The sequence below is a fragment of the Protomyctophum parallelum genome (genome assembly GCF_964188405.1).
Source record: "Protomyctophum parallelum genome assembly, chromosome: 15".
In the NCBI taxonomy this organism is placed as follows: Eukaryota; Metazoa; Chordata; class Actinopteri; order Myctophiformes; family Myctophidae; genus Protomyctophum; species Protomyctophum parallelum.
The window spans coordinates 39,743,143-39,770,904 of NC_139710.1; the positions used below are offsets into that span (position 1 = coordinate 39,743,143).

Genomic DNA, 27,762 nt, shown 5'->3' on the forward strand with positions numbered 1-27,762 from the left:
TCATTACTTGATCATAATTATACTGTATGTGTTCAAGGTAACTTCTTATTTTCTACTGTTTTTTGTTGAGTTGTATTTTAAATTTAAAGATGGCTAAGAAACAGTAGGTGTAAACTTATTTTTGCGCGCATGGTCTTACTTCTTTTACCGAATCTTTTCACTCTTATTCATATCATGCATCAAGTTGAATGTTTGATTGATTGACATACTGTAGTACGTATGTATGTATGTGCGTATGTATGTACGTATGTATGTATAGCATTCTTCATCAAAACTGCCAAGGATAGAAACTGCAATTGTAGAGTCAGATATTGCAATTTGTTACATTAGTACATTATACATAACATTATAAATTGAGGTAATATTTTTGCTAGATATATAATATCAAGCTAGAGACTGTTAACACCTCTATTGAAACCAAAGCACTTTGCAGTGGGGCTATATTTATCAAATGTAGACAACACAGGGATGTATTGTATATAGTTGCTGTCCGGAGGAAACCACCTAACTCCATTTTTTATTTATCCCCCCCTCCCCCTTCGACATAAATCAGTGCTATTGAACACTCTTTACGTCTGTGTGTTGGTTAAAAAAATATTGAACCAATGAAAAGTAAAGTAAAAAGCGCTTTGAACAAAACATCTTAACTTCATTGGAACCTCAAACTGTCCTATATACAGGTTTAATGTTTGTCTTTAGTTGAATGTTTGTTTTGTAAACAATGAAGGGAAAATTTACGTCATAATGTGCCTCATAACTTCATATTGTCTCTTTATTGTTAATGGCGTTTAATGTTTGTGTTGGCACCGTTTGTTTCACCCAATCAACATGAGTTACACTTTATTAGCGCCCCTCACTTCACACTTTTTTTGATGAGGCAGTATTTTTCATTTTCCGAAAAATGAACATTTTGGTGGTGGTTTCCTGACAGCAGAGATATTTAAAGATATTATATTCTAGGGACACTTAGAGACACTTTTCTGTAAAAATAATAATATGTGTATAAAATATGTAATAAATAACTAGTAACTGTATTTAAAGGTACTCTATCACCACCATAAATACATGAAATGATTAGACCACATTACATATTGGTTGTGCTATTAGGCTATTAGGATAAACTTACTGTAAATCCGTGATATTTGCTGAAAGCCTCCATTATTTCTCTAGAAGACACAATTCTGTGTGCACAATGTGAATGGGAGAAATCATTATATACAATTAATAAACAGCCTTTATTAACACATGTTGACTTGAGATTTGTTTTTGCACACATTATGGGGCATAAGGTATCGACTCTCTAAAAACGATGATACTGTATTTATTCCATCTAAGCTGCAGCCACTGGCCTGACCAGTGACTACCAGGCTCGGTTCATCTTTCACACGACTATAGCAGACTGACATTATTTAATCATGATTTAATCATGATTAAATGTTTCAGCATCTAATCTATACCAGTAGTTCCCAAACTCCCCCCACCACACACACACACACACACTATTGTGAAATGGCTTTAAAAAAAAACACATTTAAAAAAGAAACGCCATTAAATTAATACAATGATGTTGTGTTCCACCCCACCACACAGGGGTGCAATGCCCCGTGTCGAGTCGGTCGGACCCACGGTTGTCCTGTCCAGGGGCTCTGGACAGGGCTCCTGCCCAGTGTATGCCCATATATGGAGCTGGCCTGTTCCTGACATCATTCTGATGACTGCATAGACTCCATATTTGGGCATGCCTGACAAAGAACTCCATATATGGGCATAAAAGGGACACAGACATAATTCATTTCCAACTTGCATCGTTCCAAGTGGGCCAGTGCCCAACGAGCACCGCTGTAGAGGCTCCAACGGGCACCGCTCTAGTATTTTAAATTGAAAGAAAAATAAATTCATATTATATCTTTCAGTACAAAGATGGCTGTTTATTTACCCAAACTAAATTCACAAAAATAAAGACATGTATATCGTAACAATTAATAATTTAGCATTGGGAATGGCTCATTATCATCAGTATAAGTTCTTTTCACACGGGGAGCGAATGAAACACCAAGTAATTCATGTTTAATGAGAGACTTGCGGGCCGGTAGATGAGCAATGACAAGCTCGTCTCATGCGCACACTGGCCGCCCACTGCTGGGTCGAAATGTGTTGAACTTTATTTTACACAATGCGTAAGAAACGGGAGGTGGACGCTTTTCAGACAGGGCATTAGTCAGACATTCATCCGCATGTCGGACTAGCGTCTGCTCCCGTGCTTGCGGTTATGGTTAGGTTAGGAGATGAGGTGGGTTGTCATTTGTCGGAACCAATGACTTGTGTTGTCTGAACTACGTACTGCACCCGTAAGAAACACGTCTATGGCATTCGCATGAATAGTGCACTGTGTAGTAGTAGTAGTGCACCCCATGGATCATGAGTAGTGCACTAAAGTAGTGACCTAGCCTGGTTTCCAGCCCATAGACCACGCCCACTCCACTGACAATCAGGCTAGGCTTTGACCACTACCCAGTCTCACCCAAACACAGTGAAATGGCACGGAATTGCAATTCCGTTCATACACGCCTAGCAAACCCCAAAATCTGTACATTATGTCACTGAAATCCAACAACCCCATAGAAAACGATGGTGTCATTCCCCCGCAGGGTTCGGTTTGCTGGGAGGGACTGACTGCTTTTGACATGATTGATCTGACATCGTTCAGTTTTGTGGCTGATTGGGGATTATGTTTTATCCCTGCTTCTGGTCGAACTGAATTAAATGCATGCGTTTCCTTTGGTGAACTGTCAGACTGTTCACCATTATCTGTTCACAATTCATCAAATCAAAAATGTATCTTTGTTTTAAACCACAATCGTCGTGTGAAGAATTACTGTACAATTACAACATGTAACTCTCTGTTTTTGTTTTAAAATCGAACCCTAGCTGGCTCCCCGTGTGAAAAAGGCCTTTTTATAGTTCTGTGGATGGTTTCCTTGGCATCTCGTCCTCTGCGTTGGTTGGAACGCTAAAGGCTACATAAGGACACCACTTGGTGTTGAGGCACACCAGACTCTTCAGTGTGGCCGAGTTGACTATATCAAAGCCCGCCTGTCCTCCAAAGGTGCTGGGCTTCCAGTATTCCGGGGAGCAGATGGGGTTTCCTAGAAGGCCCTTCAGGGAGAAAGGAGCACCCATCTCCACTATGCTCTCTCCAAAAATGGCGCCGGGACGCGTTTTCTCCAGCATGAGGCCCACGTAGAACTCCAGGGCATCTATGTCTCCGTAGAGTTCCTCCAACGCCCTGGCGATCTTCGTCTCTCCTGGTTGGAAAAGGCCACGACTTGAGTATTAAACCATGTCAACTACATGAAATGGCGATCAGAACTTCCTACTTAGACAAAAATGGTACCACACCCCACACAGAGCCCACATTTGAAAATAGCCGATCTACAAGCCCACAATGCGTCGCGATGCAATGCATTGTGAGCTTGTAGATCTGCTATTTTCAAATGATTTTTATACATTTGAAAACTTGAACTGGGACATTCCGCATAATGAGTACTTTTACTGTTGGTACTTCGAGTACATTTCGATGCCAATACTTTTGTACTTTTACTCAAGTACACCACTGTGCAATAGGCCGATAATAAGGCTCACCTGTCAGGTCGGAGAAAGACGTGTACGGCTTGAGGTGGAACTTCTTCCTGTACTCGTTAAAGGGCTGTAGACGCAGCGCTCTGGACTCGATGATGGCACCTTCTGCCACGTGGGTCACCACTGGGTGGATATTTTGACCGCCGCCAATCTGAGAGACAACGGGCACATTTTACTCAGATGAAATATTCTTTGGCTTTCTTGCTTATCAACAGAGGAAGCGGGGACACCCCACCTAGATAAACTCGTGGATCAGCTGAGCATGATAAAACTCCGGAGAACTCTGTTAATGTTTTTCAGCTCAGCATTTCTTCACTGTTAACAACAATCACTGTTCATTCGATTTTGAATAAGACAACTTTTGTTGATTCATGACAGACTAATTGTCTAATGTTCAACAATACACATTCATTACAATTTACAATTTAAGCATTTAGCAGACGCTCTTAATCCAGAGCGACTTATATTAAGCAAGAACAAAAAGCATGGGAATACATCACAAAAAAGCATTTATCATGAAACATGCGTAAGCTAAGAAAGTAACAGTGGAATATCTATATTATGAGACTATACATATAAACTATATATATATATACTACTATGCTATACATATGTACTATGGCGTGCTATGACTATATACAATGCAATTATAGTGCTGTCTACATAACATGCTATAAGTCTGTATCAAATGCTATCTAAGTCTACAGAAATGCTATCTAAGGGGTAGGGTAAGTGCTATGGGCCATGATGGAGTCTGAAAAGGTGGGTTTTCAGACTACGGCGGAAGATTGGGAGTGATGCTGCAGTTCTGACTGCAATGGGAAGTGCATTCCACAGTTTTGGAGCCTGAAGGGAGAATAGTTTGGGACGTGTGGAGCGTTGTCCCGGCGTTTTTAGTGAGGGTACTTCCAGCTTCCCTGCGTTGGCTGATCTGAGTGCGCGGGAGGGTTTGCATAGGGTTCAATCATACTTGCAAGATATGGGGGAGACATACTTATACATCCATATTCATTGTATTTATGATGTTCATTGTTCAACTATACACATTTATTGTATTTATGCTATATTGCATGCTTGTGACATGTTGATTCTTAGTCCCACAGAAGGTGGGACATGGCATTTAAAATGCTTGTGTTTATCTGCACTGATGCTGCTTTGAAGCCTGTGTGGGGTGTGGTACCTGAAGAGCTGATTACATTATGGGGAACATCTTGGGTGGATTGCTAGTACATTGGGTTTGGTTGATTACTTAGCCACGGGTGGAGTCTGTAGACTATAAAAAGGGGAATGGTTCAGTTGACTGAGGGCTGCCATGGGGAGAGGCTGACCCCTGTACCTCTGTATTAAGTTATGTTTTTGAGTTGCCTTTTCTTTAGTTGTCTCCACCAGGCCGAAGGCATGGGGGGAGAGTATGTTTTGCACTCCGTCCGTCCGTCCGTCCGTGTGTCCGTCCGTCCGTGTGTGTGTGTGTGTGTGTCCGTGAGCAGCTAATCTCGGCCACCGTTAACCCGGTCGATGCCAAATTTTGCACACACATGCCAACGATGAACCTCTGCCCCAAACTTTCCAGAACGGCCTGTTATAGCGCCACCAGGAGGCCGCTTTGTGCAAAACAAACATCGCGCAAATTGGTACACAGTCTCTCTAGAGCCATTCAACGAAACGGGTCTTTCAGATTTCTCAGACTCCATCCTGATTGGTTAAGATTGGCTTCCAAAGTTCACAGGAGTGCTCAGTTTCAAACAAAATGCTGCAAATCATGAACACATCGCGTGATTTCCGTGAAATTGTGCACGCACATTCCCACTAGGCCGAGGAAGAAATGCCACATGAACAATTTCAACTCAGCCTCAAGGTGGCGCTATAACTGGCCGAAAAGTGTTTTTACCTCTAATTTACTTTTGTTGCCCTTTTATCCAACCACCAGATGAAGGCAAACTGCAATGTCCTACATTCCTATCCTGGTGGAGAACGGTGCCCAGAAGGGCACTTTTTCTAGTTGTCCCTTTTTTCGCCTGCCTCCTGCCTTCCACCTTTGGGTTTTTTCACTGACAAAGAGTCGATGCACAATCCCTGTCTTGACTTCCCTGGCACTCTTCAGTTCACAAAACTGTTTCAACTACTGACCAGCCCCTTCCATTCCAACCTTCACAATAATAGTCACACACAGTGCACCATATTTCAAACTGGTCATATAGTAAACAGTAATTAAATTAATGTCACATCCTCTTAGAATTGTTGATGGAATACAATATCTCAAAACTGAAATAAGGTTCACCTAAAACGTCAGAAGGAAATTGTCATTTGGCAGCATAAAGATATATATATAAAAAAGACCGAAATGAAATGTACTCCTTTTATTGACCGAAATAAAATCTATCTATCTATCTATCTATCATGATGATATAGGCTTGACACTTTTACAAGCCAAGTTGAGTCTTAGGAGCACGTAGTGAGATGTTCTGTGTTGTTGGGGTGTGTGTGAGCAGCGGCACTGTGGCCTAAAGGCCCGTCTTGAATCAATCAACCTGTTGATCAAGCTATACTAATAAAAGACCATGTTGCTTCTGGTCATGGGACCCCGCTGGGTCTGTGTCTATGTGTTGTATGTACATGCATCTTGTTTTTGTTTAATTTTTTATTCATGATGCATCTATATTGTTTCTGTGATGAATAAAAACAATTGAGATGAAAAAAAAAAGATATGGTGTAGTAGAGGGAAAGAAGTAGGGGCTTACGTTGTAGAGACCCCTGGGGGACCGCAGTCAACGTCATAAGGTTCAGGATCAGAATCAAAATCACCTTATTTGTTGTTCCCGATGTACTTACATACATCAAGAACATGAAATACCGTTTCCCCTCAGTCACTTGCAGTGCAACATAAAACATAAGGCTATTTACTAAACATAAAAGCTCAAAATTAAAGACAGCATAGACAAACAATTATGTATGATAGGGTTCATAGCGTTAAAGTGATTAAGGTTCTAAATGTGCGTTTAACAAACTTTGGACTAAAAAGTTTAAAAGAAAAATTACTTCTCATGGTGGTCTGTCATAATACAGTAGCAATGGTGACACAGTCAGGCAGAAATAGAGACAAACTGATTCTGCGGAGCCAGGCTGTAAGAATTGTGAAAATAGCTGATCTACTTACAAACTCACAAAATGTGAGTGAGCTTGTTGATCAAACATTTTAAACTTTTGAACATGTTGGAATTTCCCATGCCCAGAATATGCACAGCAGGTTGAAAGTGGTTAAGACATACATACACACACACACGCTCGCACACACATGCAAACATCATCCCTAACAGTAGCCGCATTTCAGCCATGCGGTACCTTGACACCACCAGTCGTATAGTGGTCATGGGACCAAGTAACTGCATCATGGGACCAAGGCCAGCTACAGCTAGTACAGTAGTACCTTTCCGGCGTGCTGTCGAGAGAAGCTGTCCACCAGCTTCTCCACGCCGTAGTGCGTGAGGACGGTGGTGTTGAAGAGGAACTGCGAGTAGGGGATGTCCGTGCCGTCCACGTGGAAGTGGTCGGGCATGAGCGGGTGCCAGTGGTACAACTGGTTGAACTCCACGGCGATGCGGTTGCGGTATTGGAACTGGGAGTGGAAGAGCAGCGTGGGGTCAAACTTCAGGTCCAGCAAGTAGCCGCTCAGGTGCTGCACGTAGTCCTCGATCACGATGCGGATGGTCTCCCCTGTACGCAGGGGAGACGGGGGGGGGGGGGGGGGGAGTGGGAGGGCATTTTTTGCTGCTGTTAAATCGTGGTATTATCAAACATAAATATCAGACAATCCACATTACCCAAAAGGAAATGCATGTGTGGATATTAAAAACACATGGATTTTTTTAGTAGCTCAGGACACAAAGATTAGTCAAACCAAGTGATGAGACAACCATGGGAAAATCACTAAGGCACACTCCATTTTAAGGTGAAAACAAGTATGATTGGTTCAATCAAATATTGGTTATATTTAACCTTTTGCACATGCAGTTCACACTCGGATACTGTACTGCAAGTAACATTGTGCTACATTCTAATACAATAACAAAAAGAAAGCAATATAATACAAATGCTGCACCGTTCTCCTCATCCAAGACCACATCCTCCTCCTCCAAGTCAACCACCTCCTCACTGTCACCACCATCATGACTGGGGTCGACCAGTACAACTCTGTCTTTTTGAGCTGCTGCTAATAATAATAATAATAATGATAAAATGTATTTATTAAAAACCAGAGTACTTAAATCACACACACACACACACACACACACACACACACACACACACACACACACACACACACACACACACACACACACACACACACACACACACACACACACACACACACACACACACACACACACACACACACACACCCCCCTTCTACTTGGACTTGGTTTTGATATTAGATCCCTGATCCATTATGTGTAATGTATGTCAAGTCATAGCGAAACGAAACACAGACGAATCAAGGGGCGTGTGAGCGCATTTTAGGTAACTTTAGGTCCTACAGTGACCTAAAAACATTGTCCATGGATGTCATGTTTATACCTGCCACAGAAGACAGTGCTGCATTGTTTTACACACACACACAAAAATTAGTAGCTCAGGAAACAAATTCCAGAAATTCTAGCTTGATCAAACCAAGTGATGAGACAACCATGGGAAAAGGCCATGAGGTCAGCAGCGCGCTGTCTCTTACTGTGAACCCTCATTCATAATCATACCGTGTCGCTCGCCAAGAATAGTACATTTTCAAGTGAGAATTGTAATTGTGCATAATACAGCGAGTGCATAATTATCCTTAAATCTAACTGTGGGTCAACTTTTTCTGCATCAATTCAGGTTACATCATTTTGAGTGTAGTCTATTTAATCGAATGCAAGTGATGATAATCCATCATAAATAATCGCCCCAGGTTACACAGCCTGGAATCTCCACTGACATCTGTGTGTTTTCATTTATTTACACAGTCGCTTCCCCTCAGATGATCTTTAGAACTGTAGTATAAACTGTGTCAGGGAATGTTTCCCCACACGAACGTAAACTAAAAAGAGCGACGTCGGCCAGCCTCAGGCAGCTCTCATCATCCCTCACCGATGATGACGAGTCTGGCGGTCTGGAAAAGCTGCTCGTCTCCCCAGGTGGGATGCTCCGCCTTCAGGACGTCGCACACGCGGTTGTGTTCTCGGAGCCACAGCGTGGCGAACATGGTGAGGCCTGGCAGCAGGCCAAACACCTCCTGACCGATGGCCAAGCGCTGGGCGGCCGGCAGGCCGGCGGGGTAACTCATGTTCACGGGGGCCTCCAAGACGGTCGGGGGGTAAACGTCACTGTCGATCACCTACATGAAGGGGAACACGTAACGTAACAGTACCAGTCAGCGTTTCCCATATAGACCATGTGTTATTTAGGCATCCGACTTTCTTTCTTTTTGTTCCCTGTGTCGTAATTCGTGCTTGGATGTATTCGTGAATTTCTGTCAAGCAGAGATGCTTTCATAAAAGCCATATGTCCACACCGCAAGTGGTGGGAAGTAAGTACATTTACTCAAGTACAATTTTGACGTACTTGAGTATGTCCATTTTAAGCATTTCTCTATGGTCTATGCAATTCTTCTCTCTGGGACAAATATTAAGTAACTTTGTAGGTTTTATTTTATTAAGCATAATTTTATTACTTCATCTATAAAATATGTTATTCACAAAAGATTTTTAGATGGGACATTCTGCATAATGAGTTTGATTACAGGCCTGTTATTACTTTTAACAGAGTACTTGTATTGTATAGTTGTGTTGCAACTTTTACTTAAGTAAAAAAAATTGTACTTCTTCCACCACTGCTCGGCACCAATCTCAGAATCTTATCAGAGATTAAAAGCAGGTCATAAAAGGAATGCAGCAGCGCCTCTTATGCCAGCTGTGATGCATCATCTTTCACATCGCCATCTGAATTAAAACTCATATAGCCTTCTCAGAATTCTCTCTGAGCAGAGAAGTTTAAGATTAGACTGCTTGCAGGAATCGCCCGCAAAAGTTGCACCAAGCTCTTCTGAATGTAATAAAATAAAAGTCAGTTTGGGGAGGGAAAAAAAAGACTGATGTCTGTTGCATTGCAGTTTATGATGCAAGTGACGTGACAACAGAATGTATGTGATTTCATAGTCTAATTGTAGTAAATTGGATGTTACATCTTGCATTAGTGACAGACTAAAGCATTTCATGACACAAAAAAGTAAAAAACACAAACAATATATTTGTCATGGCAGCTGGCTTGTTTTGTCTCTCTATGCTCTCTGCTTGGTTTCCTTTTAGGTTGTAGCTGCACTCTGCTTGTGGGGAGGCGTGTCCTGGCAATCACCTGGCTGTTCTCCATCCTGCAATCACCTGGCTGGCTACTTAAACCTGGCTGTGACTACACTCTGTGCTCAGTGATATTCTCAGCTAGTACTACTAGGTCAGTTCTACAGCTCTTAGTTTAAGACCAAGTTTCTTCTAGTAACTCCTCTCTTCCACAGTTAGCCATGGTTCATGACTCTCGTATTCATACGAGAGTCATGAAGAAACTTCACCCTGTTTTTTGTGCTCGCTGCATTTACAAGATTTCCGTATATATATAAACATTCAGATTTCAAATATAAAGTACTCACAATTTGTCCCACGGGTGTTAGTTAGTTGCAGCTCCAGCGATTAGAATTTCTGCATCCCGCGTTGTTTAATAAAAAGCATTTTTATCCGAGCTGTTATTTTGCCATTGGCTTTCAACTACGCGCCCCTATCAGTCGGGAGGAGGGTGGCACTCGGTGTGTTCGATATAGGTACGCTGACCGCCCTGCCAATACAGACTAATAGGCGAGTGCGCTCCCGGTGTGCAACTGTGGATTTCCCAAACGAACCCCGTTTGAAAAAAGTAGCCGGGGAGCTCGGACAAAAATGCTTTTTATTAAACAACGCGGGACGCAGCAATTCTAATCGCTGGCGCTGCTACTAACTAACACCCGTGGGACACTTTGTGAGTACTTTATATTTGAAATCTGATTGTTTATATATACGGAAATCTTGTAAATGCAGCGAGTGCAAAAAACAGGGCAAAGTTTCTGCATGACTGTCATGATAATCATCATGGCAGTCATGTTCCAGGGCTATTCCACAGTCAGCCTGGCAGCCTCCCATGCAGCTTCAACCTGGACAGAAGAGATCAGCAGATCTACAAGCTCTTCGACAACTCATGTTCCTTGCTACTTTGGACATGTGCATTCTCCTGCTTTGGTGAAATTCAATTTAAGTTATTATTTGGCTTTGTTCCTCAGTTTAATAGTGAATAAATACACTTTGGTTCACTTTATCTACATCTCCTTGTCTGTGTTCTGCATTTGGGTTCACTCATTGTCGACCGTGACAATGGTAATATATGGCACTCGAATAACACGTCAGCTACAACAATACACAGTACACAACTTACAGGTACTGGCCTTATAATGAATTCTACAGTAGCCTACCTGATATTTCAGCTTTCCGTCCTTATGAAGCCTGAGGTTGAGCTGTCGGTCAAGGTTATCTCCATAGATGTGACCAGCGTCCACCTGGGTCAGTCAGAGAAGCAGACATTTTGTCATGAATCAGTTAGTTCAGTTAGGCACACATCTAGCCCCTTTCGGGACCCTACATAAAGCTTTTCTGAAATTTTGATGAGTTTTATGTTGGGTCCCTGGTCATGACTATATTTTAGTATGGGAATTCCGGAACGCGGAAGTAAACATGCTCTCTAAGATTGAATCTGCGCCGTGTGACGGCCTTTTTTAGCTTGAGTTATTCTGAATTCGGGAACTTTAAGTACCTATACATCCCGCTGCGAATATCTCCTGTGGCGCGGAAGCCGTTAAGTATTTTTAATCTTTGTTTGACCGATTTGGTCGCTTTATTTCTTCTTGTTTGTTTACCGTTTATTGTACCGCCTCCCGGTGTGCGGTTGGCTTGTGCGGCTACGTCCCTGACTCTGATCTGCTCTGTCATAGCTATAGCGCCACTAGCTAGCCAGATAGGCGGTACAATGAGGTGTCAATAAACAAGGAAGGAAGAGAAGAATCAAAGCGACCAAATCGGTCAAACAAAGATTAAAAATACTTAACGGCTTCCGCGCCACAGGAGATATTCGCAGCGGCATGTATGGGTACTTATACTAAACATATTCAGAAACGCTCACACGAAAAAATGTCGTCAAAGAGCGCAGACAGGCGCTAAACATGTTGTTTATGTTTTATGAATGGCCGCGTACCAGGTGGCATGGTAGTGATGCAACAGGACCCAATGCACTGGGTCGAACAAATGTCAGAAACTTCAGTAGCATTGGGTTCTGCTTGGAGGGCTAGCACACATCAATAATCGACACATTTAGAAGATTGTGCAATTATAAAAGTACTGACATCTAAAGCACAAGACTGGTTATTTTTAGGCCTAAAGCCTCATCGTGTCTTGCGCCCCAAAATACCCACTCTATAGCTCGTCATGAGCTTGTAGATGGGCTAGCCACCGGTGTGCAACTATGTATAAACCGGGCACTACTGAGGTTGACTAATTTAATTGAGTCATCCATCTCTCACCCCATGCCCCAGAGCCTTGGTAAAGTTATCCATATCTCACCCCATGCCCCAGAGCCTTGGTAAAGCCCAGTCCCATTCGGTTGTGGGTCTTGAAGAACTGGTGGGTGAAATGCTGGGCAAAGAAGGCAAACATCAAGTTGGTTCCCTGTGGATCTGGCTTAAACTCTGTCCTTAGTAAAAACCGTTCAACCAAGAGCTTGGGGTCTGGGAGAATCTTTTTTCCTGAATAACAAAAAGAGAGAAAAAGAAAACAAAGTTAGGCTATACAGTGGTGTAATTAGTAGCATTGTGAACCTGTAAATATTGAGTTGCCCAACGTTTTGTCAAATGTACAGTATCGGTCTGTATCGGTATATGTTAACTTGCATTAAATCATCAGTAACCTTATATAGAAAACCCCACCACTCTAGCTGAGAGTGGGGCGGAGCAGTAGCAGGTTGACTTGTTGGTGGCACACCTGGGGACTATATAGGCAAACTAGAAGCCACAGACAAACATTTGTGCCTTACTGGAGAGGTAGCACCTCTGTGCCTATATTGATGCATTACATTATTGATGCGTTTCATTTGTTTATATCTAAGACTGTTTGCACTACTGATTGCTGCTATCTCTCTTCTTGTTCAGTTAAAATCATCACCCATCATTCACCATTGCCATCATGCAATACTGTATCTGCAAAGCCTGAATAAATCTCTGACATGTCAATACTGTCTGGTCCATGGTGAACCAGTATGTCGAAATGGCAGTATGTCGGAATGGCGGTAGGTCGGAATGGGGGTATGTCGAAATGCCGGCATAACCCTCTCTAGCTAGTAAGGGGAGGTTGCTGGCTCCCCTTACTAGCTAGAGAGAATATTTCACCTTATATGGACAATACTTCACTAACTGCGTGACAATTATGGACAATATTGGAGTGGTTTTGAGGGTTGTTGAGGATGCTGAATCCATTTTCAACATAAAATAAATGTAAATGTAAATTAAAGAAGTTGCCCATGGGCTGATTTAATCAAGTCTAAGTTAATTTAGAATTTTTAAAGGATTGGACAGAACTTATGTATTTGAAATAACGTTGACTCAGTTATAAATTGTAGTAAAGTAAGGTTTTATGATTCACCAGGATCCTGGATGGCCTGATTCTTGGCTTAAAATATTTGATATTTTTTTATAAAGTGGAACCAGAAAAACCACGCCCACTGCTATGCCCTATACATACTTTTACATTTACTGTACCATTTGCAATGTATGAATGTACCAGTGCATTTGTGAGTGCATTGTATTTATGGATGTACAGTACAGTATGTGCAACATTTCTTCGAAAATGTTGACACCACAGAGGTGCTGTTTGGTTACATTCAAGGAAGTCAGGAACATTACACACACACACCTCAAAAGAGAAGTGTGAAGGTGTGGAAAATAAGCTAACCTAACAAGAGGCTCAAACATACATCCTTACTGGTTGATCAGCCAACCTTTCAACTAGTTAGAAGTAGCATAGTGTATACAGTGCATTCACCATTTACAAAAGATTAATGTACAAGCATGAGTGTATCGCAACATGCAACTCCTTGCAACATGCAACTCCTTGCAACTACCGGTACTTGCAACCACTATTCCAAATGGCAGTTACATTAGTGTGAGCTGGCCATAAAACAGTTTTGTTCCAAGGAGTTGCAGGGATGCTTGAATAATGTGCAAGACTTTTTCTTCAGAAATGTTGACACCACAGAGGAGGTACGTAGTTACCAGTCAGCCAAACATCCAGCTATTTAACCAGAGAAGCAGACAGACGTTTAATTAAATGTTCGTCTTTTGAGTTTACTCAAACTCCTACCATGATACCCCAAGAGATACTTTAGAATTAGGCTATATAGATGTTAAATAGCCTACTTCTGTGTCATTCATTGATGTTATATACGGTATTATCGCAGCAAAAAAGCAGGTAGACCTGAAGACATTCATTTTGAAGAAACATTAGATCCCAACTTTTCACCTCAAAATCAACTCAAACATAACAATTAGCCCACAGGAGTGTAAATATATTTTTTTAATTTAATTTTTTTTAAATGACATTTAATTAATATCCTCAATAACCCCCCAAACCACTCCAAAATTATGTGTTACAGGCTAAACCTTCCCACACAGACTCGCACCTTTAGTTCCCATGGGTGTAGGGCAGTCCTCTGGCACAGGGGGAAGGATCCGGGTGTAGTACGTCACGTTGGAGTACGACTCCCAGCTGAGGTATCCATATTTGGAGTTGTACGTCGGGGGGCTCGGAATGAGGTTGGCTCTAACTTTGGGAAGAAGACAAAGTTGAATCAGTTAATGCACGGGTTCCCAAACACTGGGTCGGGACCCGTTTGTGGGTCGCGGACATATTTTGTATGGGTCCCTTTATTTTTGGTTTCCAACATTTTGTTTTTAATTATCGCTATTTCAAAACATTTTCAAAAAACATTGCCAAAAAAGCTTAACCGGTCCACCGGTTAAGCTTTTTTGGCAATGTTTTTTGCTCAACCGGTGCTTGACCCACCGGTGAGAACACCTACTGGTTGACAAGAAGCATTGCCTGAAGCTCATACACATAAGCACTACTCCACGCACACACGCACATAAGCACACACACACACACACACACACACACACACACACACACACTAGGGTTTCTAGCGCCGGAGCTCTACCCTAGTTTCCATCTTGCATTATGTTAGATCTTTGGTCCCATACGGTAGAAAGATTTCAATCACAGGTGTTACAGTTGCAATTACCTCTCTCTGCTGGGATGGAACCTTAGTTAAAGCTTTAAACAGCTTCCTTATGATGGCCAACACTTTATGTTTGAATTTCAAACATGTAAAGAATGTATTTATTTAACAAAGAACACACATCCGACAAATGGATAGAAGAATATAGTAAAATAGAAAGACCACCTTGGTGGTAATCTACTCAAGTCACTATGGGAGCATGATCCCATTGTGCATACATGATCCCATTGTGCATACTACATTGTGCATGTCTACTAACGTAGACATGCACCAAATCATTTCCATCGAGGCAGAGTAATAAAGCATATCCTTGGGGGTGGAACTGCTCCAGGAGGGAATGTAATCTTCAGTGGAATGTAGGTAGGCTCCGCTGCCAAAGAAGTGAGCTGAGGACACCCTGGTCAACTAACAAATGTTTGCTATATCTCATATTAGAGCTGACAAGAAGAGCTTTGAGTGTGAGTTATGTCAGGGTTATTCGTTAAACGAAATAGTGCGTTAGCTCAGTGTATTCTGCTCAGCAGCCAAACGGAGGCTTCCACATGATATATAAACAGATCTAGCGTAAGTGACGGTTTTATCAGAAGCACCTTCCAGTAACAGGAACGTGTGTATACTTCGTGCAGGTGTGGCCTGTGTAAGAGATAAGCGAGCTGCTGTGTTCGTACCATGCTCGACTCTCACGGCTACAGAGACCTGCACCCCCTGCTTCCCCCTGTCCACCTCCCTTCCTCCACCAAAGCACTTCCAACCAGGTGACCCCTTAGGTGGGCCCAGTTACCAGGAAGAGGGATCAAACCCTCCATATATCCGAGCTCCTTGGTGGAAGTCGTGTATCCACGAGTGAGCTGGCCAGCAGGAGCATCCAGCATGGAGCCATGGGAGAGAGAGTAAATATGAGCAGGATGTCTGGATAGGGGAGGCCGCTCCACCCTCTACCAGTTGGCACGCACAGAGAGACATGCACGAGGGAGTGGGTTATAGAGGCATGGTCAGGTGGAAACCTTTTATGTCCAAATGGTTCATTTTCATGATATGAAAAACAAAAAACAAATCTGAGAATCCATCGGCAAATAAAGCACCATCTTTTCCTTCGAATTGCAGTCGAACAGTCTGCCTCGAGAGACTATGAAAAAAGAAAAGAAAGACCTGTTGTTCCAGTGGGTCTAATGCAGGGGTTTTCAACAGGTGGTCCGTGGACCACTGGTGGTCCGTGGAGGTATTGCATGTGGTCCCTGACCATGCATTTAGTAATGTAGCAAAGTATTTTCTTCCACGGAACAGAACAGTGCACTAAACGTCTGTGCACTGTTTGTTTGTACACTGGAAGTGTGTCAATGTTATCAGAATTACTGGGAAGTCTGAGGTTAAGAAATTCCACAGGCAGTTAATTAGAATTTCAAGAAGGGTGTACCACTGTACCAGCTTGCCTGAACGAGTCATCATTATTAGGAAATGTTAATGTGGCCATATAATCATGTCACAGTGAGCGAAAGACTGAAGACAGAAGATCTGCCTTCAGGACTATCAGGCAGGATGTGCAGACACTGAAGGCATCAGTGTCGTTCTGTGTCCCCAGCATGTCAACCAAAGCAATGTTACCAAATCAAAGGAGCCTTCACCTGTAAGGAGCAATCGTATCCTGTATCTAGCCTCACAACTAAATACAGACACTTGGCCAGACTGCCGTTTGAAAGGGTCAAACCCTTCATCCTGATTGGGGAAGACCACCCCACCTAATCACACCAACCGAACAAGTGAGGTTGGGTCCTCCAGGTGGGCCAGCAGCCATCTGCACAAGACTGGGCTGGACCCTGCAGGAAAGCAATCTCCACCAAGACAATGTAAGTTGACTATAACAGAGCCCCAGAACACAGAGCTCATGAGAAGGATGGAGAAACACTGGCAGGAGGCCACCAAGATACAACGCCACACTGCAGTGGCCAGTGAAGTCAAACTGTGCGTCTGTACCTGAAAGGGACAAGTCAAAGGCCAGAAAGCCCACCTCCTTTTAATGTCCTGTCAGTAGCAACTCAACCTGCACCTGAAATAAGCCCTGACCCCTCCCAGAGAAAGTTCATCCTTGAAAATGTAATGATTAGTCACCAGAATCAAGATCCTTGGTGGTCTAAAACTTGAGTTATTGGTAAAATAACAGCAGGTTGGTGGTCATTTTGAAAAACAATGGCTGCCATGGTCACAGGGAAAATCTAAATTGTACCACTGTATCCCTCATCCTTGAAAATGTAGTCTTAGGGCGCTTTCACACCGGACATGTTTGGTTCGTTTAAAACGAACCATGGTCCGCTTACCCCTTTGGTTCGGTTGGTGTGAACGTGCATACGAACTCTGGTGCGGATCAAAGAAACGAACCATGGTCCGCTAAAAAAGGCTGGACTCGGTTCGCTTCCAAACGAACCACGGTGCGCTTCGTTACTGGTGTGAATGCATTCGGACTTTATAGAGGACCAAATACAGGACGATAGGCAAAATAGCCGTCGGGCGTCGGCAGTTGTGAGGCTGCATTAATAATTATAGTTATAAAAGCATGTATTTTGGCCCAGGCCGTAGCGTAACGGTCTGGGCACCGGACTGGTAATCCAGTCGCAGTGTGCCGCGGGTTCGACTCCCGGACCCGACACGGCCTTTACTGCATGTCATCCCCCCATCTCTCTCCCGTTTCCTGTCAGCCTACTGTCTGTCCCTTCAAAAATCAATAAAAGGCGTAAGCCGCAAAAAAATATCTTAAAAAAAAAAAAAAAAAGCATGTATTTTTTTACGGGGATCATATGACAGCTGACAGTCTGATTTTAATAGTAGACGCATACAGTATATGTCGAGGCGCAGCGCAGCATACGAGGTTCACATGCGCAAAATGTACAAGTTATCGACATGGAATGGTGTACGGTATGGCACACGATGTAAGCTTGTAGATCTGTTTATTTTAAGCATGCGCCGGCCGCCGCCACGCAAAGTTATGACAAAGCATGCGAATCTGCGATGCATGAGTCTTCATGCGAGTTTCTCTTTCAACTCGTGTCCCCTCCTTTTTGTGTGTGTGTGTGTGTGTGTGTGTGGGCGCGTGGGCGCGCACGCACATGAGGGGACTGGGGGAGAGACCCATATGGGAGAGACGCAGAGACAGATAAATATTTAAAATCATCCATGTCGCGCAGGCTGCAGGTATCGAGAAAAAGCCAATGTTAAATAAGCTATACACAGGTGGTCCCAAATGATTAATTGATTACATCACTATAGCAAAAGACGTAAAACTAGGTCAACTCAATTAGCTGCAGCGGAGCTGTTCTGACTTGAAGCTCAATAACCAACTGACCAAACCATAAGATGACATGGAAATGCCCGCCGCGGCGCCGATTTGATGCGCAGAAATAACATGGGTGAAGGTGCACACATGGAAGAAAAGTCCTTTTTATCGGGGATACCTTGTTGTAGGCTATACGTCTCCGTGAATTTATGCATCAGCATTCAGCAGCAAGCACATTATTGTTCAAACACCTGCTCCTCTGTTCATCTGTTGCTCTTATTTGGCTAATAAAATAATTAATAAGAATGAATGCAATAGCAAGTTGTTGCTGCCTGTCATGTTGCTGTTCTCTCCTCTCTCTGTGTGACTGAAGGTTGCCCCAAAAATTGTAGACAGTGATTTCCCCTCATGTTCTTTTCCCCCTCACTATTTGGTTCGCTTAACATGTCCACGTGTCATTTGTTTACATATTTGGTACGCTTTACAAAGTCCAGTGTGAACACCAAACGGACCAAAATCAAAATGCAAATATTTGGTCCTTGGTCCTTGATCCGGACCTTCTAAGCGAACTTTGGGTGTGAAAGCGCCCTTAGTCACCAGAATCAAGATCCTAGGAGGTGGTGTAGAACTTGAGTTATTGTAAAATAACATCAGGTGGCGGCAATTTTGGAAAATGGCTGCCATGGTCACCACGAGACAAATCTGTGATGGCCCTATTGCCAAAAATGTTCCTTAAGACATGCTCTAACTGTGTGCCAAATTAGAATATGTCCCATTATTCAAAAACTATAATTTTATTGTTTTAGGAACACTTTTGTCAACTCCGTCAGATACATGTCAACTCTGTCAGACACAAAACCGAGGAGTGACGGAGTTGACGTCTGACGGAGTTGACAAAATGTCATTTGTTTTCATCTTAACCCTCTGTAGTACAATGTAGCCATTTTGTTTTTGCTTCATTTGTTAGCTAAACCTAACCCTAAACTAAAATAATAAACATTATTTTGGAATTCTTAACAAAGATCATAATAATGTCCTGACGGAGTTGACATGTAAAAGCTGTGACCTCATTGATATCAACATTGTTTGTTTAAAATATCAAACAATTGAATGCTTGTCAGACCAGGTGCTCCACTGTTGCAACAAATATAAACGGGACTTGGAAAAGGAGTCTTCAGGCTAAATCTGTCGACAATATTTTCTGATTAATTTAAGACTTTAAAAAAACCTGTCGGAGTTGACGGGAGACGTGGGACACACATTTGATATGAGATATCTAATGGAAAATATAAATGTGAATTAACTGTGTATATTGTTTGCTATGTTGTTGACAATCTACTTTAATTTAGTATGTATATTTATGTGATTGTGACAGTATTAGACACTTTTTTAGCAGTTTGAAATTGTGACCACTTGCTGGGGACAGGCTAAATACAGGCGTTTTGGGGTACAGTGCCTGCTTTTAACTAATTCAGATGGCATATGAAAACAATTATAATGAAATTAATGGCATAATAATACACAACTGTATTACATTTAAATTTGCAAGTGCTTTTATTTTTATGAATTAATTTATTTTTAACATAAATAAGGCTCTTATGTGTGGGACATGTTTTTTCCACTTTTGTCCCTCATCTCAAGAATGAGTGATATATATTACTATTACTATTACTATTATTACTGTTATTAAAATAGTTCAAATAGCCGATAATAGCCATAATGTATGGATGTAGATCTGCTAGTATTTTTCAAGATAGTAAAATATGGAATAAAAGGTTTAGGGATAAAGGTTAAGGCACGCCCAAGATAGGGCCACATGTGTCAGTACTGTATATCAGTTAAGTCCGTGGACCATCGTTTGAGAAACAGTATAAGACATGGGATGCATTCCATAACAAGTGTTACGAAAGCACTAATCTTAGCCCATATCCCATTACAACACAACAGTGGTCCCCAGGTTGATCCTTAGTCAAGGTGGTGGTCCCTGGTTCACAATCAGTTGAAAACCCCTAGTCTAATGGAGTTGTGAGATTTACAAAATACAGAATACTTTTCATTGGTTAATGTTAACCACTTTCAACCTGGTATAACTCAAAGTATTTGGAAAAAGATCGACAAGCTCCGTGATTATAGCTCACGCCCTGAGGCGTGAAGTGATTCATTACCGTGTTCTGTGAATCACGCCAATTGTCGGGATTCTCGTTTTTTATTAAGTGGTTAAATATTTGTAAAATTCAGACCATTTTAGTATTGATATTTAGCATAAATATATATGGAGATACAAGGTTTCCACCCGACAATCTAACTAAATCAGAAGCAAGTCGTGGGCCTGGTGACGCAATCAGCTGGCACACAGTTTTAAACCGACTCCTACTCTCTCTTACATGTCTCTTTTCTCTCTCTCTCTCTCTCTCTCTCTCTCTCTCTCGCACATCACTGTGCTAAGAAATGATGCATACAATTACTGAAAGACTAACGTAGAGAATAATAATAATTAGAAGCAAGGAAGTGCAGATTACAAAGAATGCTAAAATACTCTAACCTGCTTTGTATTCAATCTCACATCCCCACACACCAACACTTTCAAGCAGGCCCCATATGGTTACTGGTGTCAAACTAAAGACACAGGGGGGAAGTAGGAAGAGTAATTCTGTGTGCATAGGGCCCATTTCTGTAGCCTGGCAGGGCCACTACACGGGGAGGAGGCATCAGTGAATCCATGATATGAGTCTGGCCCCGCAAGGCTACCATTCCAGGATGTTGGAATAATGACATGATGGCACCACCTGCAGCACCCCTTGGTGATCTTTTCGGCCACCTCACCCAGCCTGACTATATTCTCTCCCCCCTGGTAACCGGATTAAATTAAATCCTCTTCAAGAAACAGTTTGTATAAGGCCCTCTTGTGTACACTCCTCAAACTAAAATGGCACCTCGCTATTCAACAGAATAGAAATGGCAGCTTGTAAAGTCAGTTAAAGTTGTTGTTTTTGCATGCATGCAGTATCTCTTTGCTCTAACTGTCCATGTATCTTAATGGCAGGAAATAAACTGATTAAGTAGGATTTTTAAAATGCAATTTGGCCAACTCGGATAAACACGCAAACATTTAAATGTCCAACGGAACAGCTGCTGCAGATGTTATTGTGACTATAAAAATTCTAGTAGTCTGTGTGTGCATGTGTGTGGGTGCGCGTGCGTGTGTGCTTTACATCTGCAGATGAAGCGAGCCCTCCGTGAACTCCCTCTTCCTTTTTTCTGTTGAGAACAACCCGTGCCTCTCACAGAACACTAACATTACCTCACTGTGTCTGTCTGTCCGACCCACGCACGCTCAGCAGTATCTCTGTCATGACCTGCCTTGTCTGCTCCATTGAAGCAGCGCTGCAGCACTGAAGTGACCGAAATCCCCGCCAATGTGGCCTATCCAAATATTTGTTGTGAACATAACAGAAGGGAACCGAGGCAAATGGCAGAAAGACGTTAGTTGTAAGCAAGCTGATTTATCTGAGTCCACTATTCAAGTCATTCTCAAGCCTTCCAGGAGTTAGATATGAATTGGATTCTTTTAAATACTGTATCTGGGACCCCAGACTAGTACACTTTAAAATCTTCAGTAACTTTGAGAGATTAGAACCAAATCCATTTGTACACTGTGTGTTTCACTGCATTGGTGAAGGAAAACAACCTTCTCATATAGGAATATATACGTACTTTTTGATTAGTTTGCTTAGTCTATAAATCAATTCATCTGTCGGTGTGGTCTTAGTCTAGCAAGAATTATGATTAGTCATTTTGTATGCTTTGTTGTAAACTCTAGATATAACCCTTGCTTAAATTCTGGCATTCTCTAATTTAAGGCTTTTTTGTTCTGGATTTAGGACTTTATAATCCTTGACTTTGAGGATTTTATCCGATGTGGACTGGATCTGTTTGGGGACTGGGAAGAAGGTAGTCTTTGCTAGTGTGACCCCTAGGCTGGGCATTCCGACACACCGCCATTCCGACTACGTGTCTTCCGCGTGCAGTTAGGGTTAGGTTAGGGACAGGGTTAGTAATGCGACGAGTCGGAATTGTGATGCGTCGTAATAGCGGGCTTCGGAATGCCGGTGTTTAACCGGCTGGGTCATACAACACCAGTTGGATCTTCCGAAATGGCTTTAGAGTCATCTCCAGTCTTGTTCTTTGCGGACCACTAACCTGTGAGAACTATGGTCATGAGCTTGTCTCGCAGGAAGCTGTTGTTGATGAGACTCCAGAGCCAGTGGAAATGTGTGAGGATGTAGTGGAGGGTATCTGGGCTGGGCTTCAGCAGGAGGTAAATCCTGGTCCTGAACTCGGCTACGGACACACAGTGTGAACAATTCAGCATATGTTATTAAAAAGGAAATCTCTGATATAACATTAAACAAGCTTAGCGACGGCTAACGTCCCTATTCTAGAGGGAAGAAACGGGGGGGAACTCTGGTGGGTCAACTAGAGTTTAAGTGGTTATGGTAACACTCTGGAATGGATGTAGAAAGTTAGGACCCAAGAACAACGTTGTGGATGGCCAGGCGAAGCGACAGCCCCCTTATCTGCCTGTTGGCATGTATTTCCTTTTGTTTCTTTTTTGGGCAGTATTTAAAATGTGTCCCCTTATCTGTAGCAACCAAAACGGCCTCCAGTTGCACTTTGGCCCAACGGATAAAGAGAAACAAACCCTGGTAGTACTAAATTATAAACCTCAAGCTTTTATAAACCTTAATTTTAAGAGATGGTAACATAAACAGACAATAAAGCACAGACATCCGCTCACTAAAAAACAGGTGCTGGGCAGAGGCCAGAATTCCAAATATAATAAAGTCTGCACACTGGATCACGCTACAAAGTTGAAAATGTAGTGGTTCCTTTTACACCATTGGACATAAACGATAATGGAACATTTTAAACTTTGGAACATGATCCATGCAGTGTGCGGAGTCTGACTTAATTCAATTTAAGAGATGGTAACATAAGATTATGAAAAATCCTCTTTCCCTCTTACATGTCTCATACTTAGAATATCCAGGGAAATGTGTCATAGGAGTCACGTGGGATGGCTTATTGCTTGTTTATATAGGGAAAATACTGTATACTCCAACTGCCATTTAACTGTGAGTAATGATTTGATCATTTGGCTTTTGGAAAGGAAACGTGCAGTATTACTGTAAGTCTGTTTTTTTTTACTCTAACTCACTCACAACTGTAAGCTGGCTTTGGCAATAGATTATCGAATGTTGAATAATATGAATATTCTTTATCAGTGGTTCTTAACGTGGCGTCAAGGGACCCTTGAGGGGGTTCCAGGGATTCCCAGCTAGCTAATAGTTAGGAACAAAATGAACCCTTACAGGTCTGTAACTCTGAGAGTGTATTCCTTACGGGCCCATTTGGTTCCATACACTCTGTGTTATAGGGGTTTAATTACAAGTAAGACACACAAACGCGGGAAGCGAACGCAGCTCGTAAATGGCAATAACAATTAGAATAAATTACATACTTTTTTAAGGTTTTCTTTTTAAAGTTCACTTTTTTGTGTTTTTTTAAGATTTTATTTAGAAGTTAAGTTTTTTGAAGTTAAGTGTTTTTAAAGTTTTTTTTTAAAGGACAACTTTAGTTTTTTTCAACCAAGGTTCATGTTTTAGGTTGTTATTAGAGAAAGTAAAAGGTGAGAGTTAATTTTCTTTCATTTGCTGCTTTCTTTCGTTTTGGGGATTTTAGCAGTTTCTGACAGGGGGGCGGGGGCATTCGAGCATGGGGCTAAATATGTATTTTTTTACAAAATATTATGGCGATTATTTTTTTTATTATTTACTATAGTCCTAATAAACCCCAAGAAATTACATCTGGCCACAAAAGATCACAGGATCTATTGAATGTATCAAACTGACATATTGAGCCTATACATGCACAGTATAAGCCTTCCTCCAGTAGGCTACCTTCACATTCAGTAGATCCTGTGATCTTCTGTAACCAGATGTAATTTCCTGGGGTTTATTAGGACTATAGTAAATAATACAAAAATAAATCACCATAAAATTTGGTAAGAAAATACATATTTAGCCCTATGCTCGAATGCCCCCGCCCCCCTGTCAAAAAGAGCTAAAATCCCTAAAACGAAAGAATGCAGCAAATGAAAAAGAAATTACACTAATTTTTTACTTTCTCTAATAACAACCTAAAACATGAACCTTGGTTGAAAAAAACTAAAGTTGTCCTTTAAGTTAAGTTTTTTTGTGTTTTTTTAAGATTTTATTTTTAAGTTAAGTCTTTTTAAGTTAAGTTGTGTGTGTGTGTGTGTGTGTGTGTGTGTGTGTGTGTGTGTGTGTGTGTGTGTGTGTGTGTGAGTACGTGCGTGTGTGTGTTTTGTGTGATACAGCTGCGCCCTCTGGTGGCGGGCGGGTGGTGTAACAGCGGGACAGACACACACACACACACAGACATGATCTGCAGGGTCTCATAGTTAGTGCTCATTGCGTTCGCAATTAATGTATACCAAACTGGGGGTCCTTTGAATTAATATGTTTGAGAACCGCTGGTTTAAATGATCTGCCATAGCTGTAAACTCATTGACCTAGTGGAGTGAACAAACATGACGCAACACTTGTTTTTTATCTCAATGGCTGTGCTCGGTGCTGTCATGAACTGGACTGGTTAGAAGGTGAGTTATGTACTGTAAAACGGTCAGCTCCCAGTGGTTTCTGGTGAGGTTCATCATGTGTCAGACGGGAAAAAAAGACTCATTGCTTTCAATTGCGCTTTTCTCTCATTGTTAGACAAGAAGCTAAACATTTGTACTGGAGGAAGTCCCATTGGCCAGGTCATGAAATGACATCGGCCCTCAACCACAAACTCTCACATTTTTTTCCTTTGGTCATGGTCCTTGTTTTAACCACATGTATGCTGGGGCGAGAGCAGCACATCCACAAGCTCACAAATGGTCATTATGTTTTGAGCTTAGTTTTACGCCATTTACGGTAAAGGTTTATTATTAAAGAGAGAAAGAGGAGGAGGCCCATTATAGCCTCCTGGAGTGACTCCAGTCAAACACAAACACACAACAGTTGAATGGAAAGAAACATAATTTGGTTACTCACGGTTAGTGCAATTTTCCCCATAGAAGCCGGTGCGGGTGCAGTCACATTCATAGCGGTCAGTGCCGAATCTCACACACACTCCAGAGTTCTGGCAAGGGTAGTGGCAACAGGGATTTTCTGGGAACAGAGTGAGAGGCAGTCTCGTTTCAAACACACTGTGCTATTGTCATATGATAGGTGGAGCTAAAAAATAAAAAGTGTTTGATATTATGTGAGCTGGACCTCCTGTCGAACAAAACTACACATTTTGTACTTTTGCCTTATGTTAAATAATAAAACTGAGAAACAAGAACATGGAAAGCTGAGAAATGACAGGTACTCTGCATTATTGAATGTGTGTGTAAAGGAGAGCTTGTCTTATTGGGTAGATCTAGAAATACAGTAGAACAGCAGTTCCCAAGCATTCGTGGCCCACCCATCTGACCTAACACGGCAGCCAAGGGAGGAGACAATTGCCTAACTTGGGGGCAGCCAAACATTTGCATACCTGTCCTACAGTATGGGTATGCAAACGAGATTCTTTCTGAAATAGCAGATCTACAAGCTCACAACACAATGTGTTGAGCTTGTTGTAGATATAAATAGAGTTAATATATGAAGGGGTCAAACCGATCGATTCTCATCGTGAATTAACAAATTTAGCTGGGAACCTCCTGGAATTCCTTATGTGCTTCAGGCAGGACTAATTGTCAATCACCAGGGTCTAGAGCAGTGGTTCTTAAGGTGGGGACCGAGAACTTACGTCCCAGTAGCTACCCTCAATCAGTCCCACTAGGGCAAAACCAGGGCCACACAATACGTTTGGAACTACTCCAGAACTACTCTGCGAGGGCTGGGAGGTACGCTTCTGGCGTGTGGATGGACTATAGGCTCTGTGGGTTGACTCCTGTCTGGGCCCCTCCTACGTCTCACCAGGTCCACTACTGCTCTCACCAGGCCAAGGACCTGTGCGTTGCACCAGAGTCCCAGCACCAGACACTGACAAATGGAACCAAACAGACCCTAACGGGTCCATTTGGTTCCATTTGTACACTCTCAGAGTTAAGTTAACATAGATTTTACAATATAAAGTGAGGTCCCAAAGATAAAAATGCCATTGAATGGGGGTCCGTAGCCTAATGCATGTCAAACTGGGGGGTCCTTGTAATTGTAGAGAGAAGACTTCCGCACACCCGGCAGGCAATTTAGAGCGATGATGACAAGGGGTATACAATGTGCTGAAAGAAGGGACATCCGCACACTGCCACTTCCTGGTTCAGAGCAATTTTATTGAGCAACGTTTCGGTCTTGCGACCTTCCTCAGGCTTAATTCAATTCCAATTAAGCCTGAGGAAGGTCGCAAGACCGAAACGTTGCTCAATAAAATTGCTCTGAACCAGCAAGTGGCAGTGTGCGCCTGTGCGGACTGCGGATGTCCCTTCTTTCGGGTCCTTGTAATTAAAATGGTTGAGAATCCCTGGAATATGTTTTCAAATGGGGGTCCGCGGACTAATACGTGTCAATTTGGGGGTCCTTGACATTAAAAGGTTTGAGAACCACTGATCTAGAGAACTACATTTCTCAAAGACACTGCAGATGTTAAGACAAGTGGTTCTCAAGACAAGTGTATTTTAAAATATAGTTGATCTTCAAATACCCTATGTCTCGATCCATGACATGAAAAGGGTTTGATTGATTGTATTAACATAAGTAGCCTACTATACAGACACAGATTGCTTAAATATCATTTTATTCATTGCATAAGATAAATTTCAGATTGCAGACTGGCATGTCATTAAGTAGGGTAGTGAAGACGGGTTCAGATTAACTCACCACTGGAGCCACTTTCCCCGACAGAAGATGACGCTTGTAGCAGCAGCAGCAAGAAGGACAAAAACACCCAAATGGACATGACTGGAGAAAACAAACGTTAATTCCATTAATATTTTTTTTCCCGTTTAACTCAGCAGGCCTACAAATAGGCCTACTTTCACAAATCCAGTTGGCTGATATAATGAAGATATGCATTAAAGTAGCCTGGCCTGTATCTTTAAAAAAAAGAAAACATTTCTCAGTCACACAAATTTATATTAAAACATATTAGCTGCATGATCCGTTAATAAATGCATTATGCTCGTAGGCTAAACTGCAAGAGAGAGAACACTAAAGTTAAAAAGACAGAGCTAATTCTTAACCCACTTGTCTTGATGTTCGCCAGCAGCACATATGTGGATGTGGGTCGTGAACCTAAAGCAGACAGCAGGTATGGTGAAGTCACTGTCATCGTCATAGCTGTATAGTCATCCCGGACGGAGTGGCTTTCATATCGTTCTTCTCATGCAGTAAAAATGCATGCAGGACCACTTGCAACATCAG

General features: G+C 42.2%; 1 protein-coding gene across 1 annotated transcript; it reads right to left on the reverse strand.

Moving 5' to 3' along the window:
* Nucleotides 1-945: 945 nt before the first annotated feature.
* On the reverse strand, nucleotides 946-27,762 carry ptgs1 (prostaglandin-endoperoxide synthase 1). Its single transcript, XM_083785059.1, has 11 exons — nucleotides 27,586-27,762; nucleotides 27,220-27,300; nucleotides 25,408-25,524; nucleotides 22,490-22,630; nucleotides 14,410-14,553; nucleotides 12,300-12,481; nucleotides 11,159-11,242; nucleotides 8,758-9,004; nucleotides 7,064-7,350; nucleotides 3,643-3,790; nucleotides 946-3,305 (listed from the first exon to the last, which is right to left on the reverse strand). Exons 1-11 carry the CDS (start codon nucleotides 27,674-27,676, stop codon nucleotides 2,956-2,958), a joined length of 1,872 nt encoding a protein of 623 aa, XP_083641185.1. The 5' UTR covers nucleotides 27,677-27,762; the 3' UTR covers nucleotides 946-2,955.

Bases quoted from the DNA above. Each gene is read 5' to 3' on its own strand.
- ptgs1 (XM_083785059.1), bottom strand. From the start codon at position 27,676: ATGACGATGACAGTGACTTCACCATACCTGCTGTCTGCTTTAGGTTCA. The intron at 14,554-22,489 runs GTTAGTGGTCCG...TTCTTCCCAAAG, and splicing joins CATGACCATAGTTCTCACAG to TTAGAGCCAACCTCATTCCG. The intron at 7,351-8,757 runs GTGAGGGATGAT...CCCTGCGTACAG, and splicing joins CGCCAGACTCGTCATCATCG to GGGAGACCATCCGCATCGTG.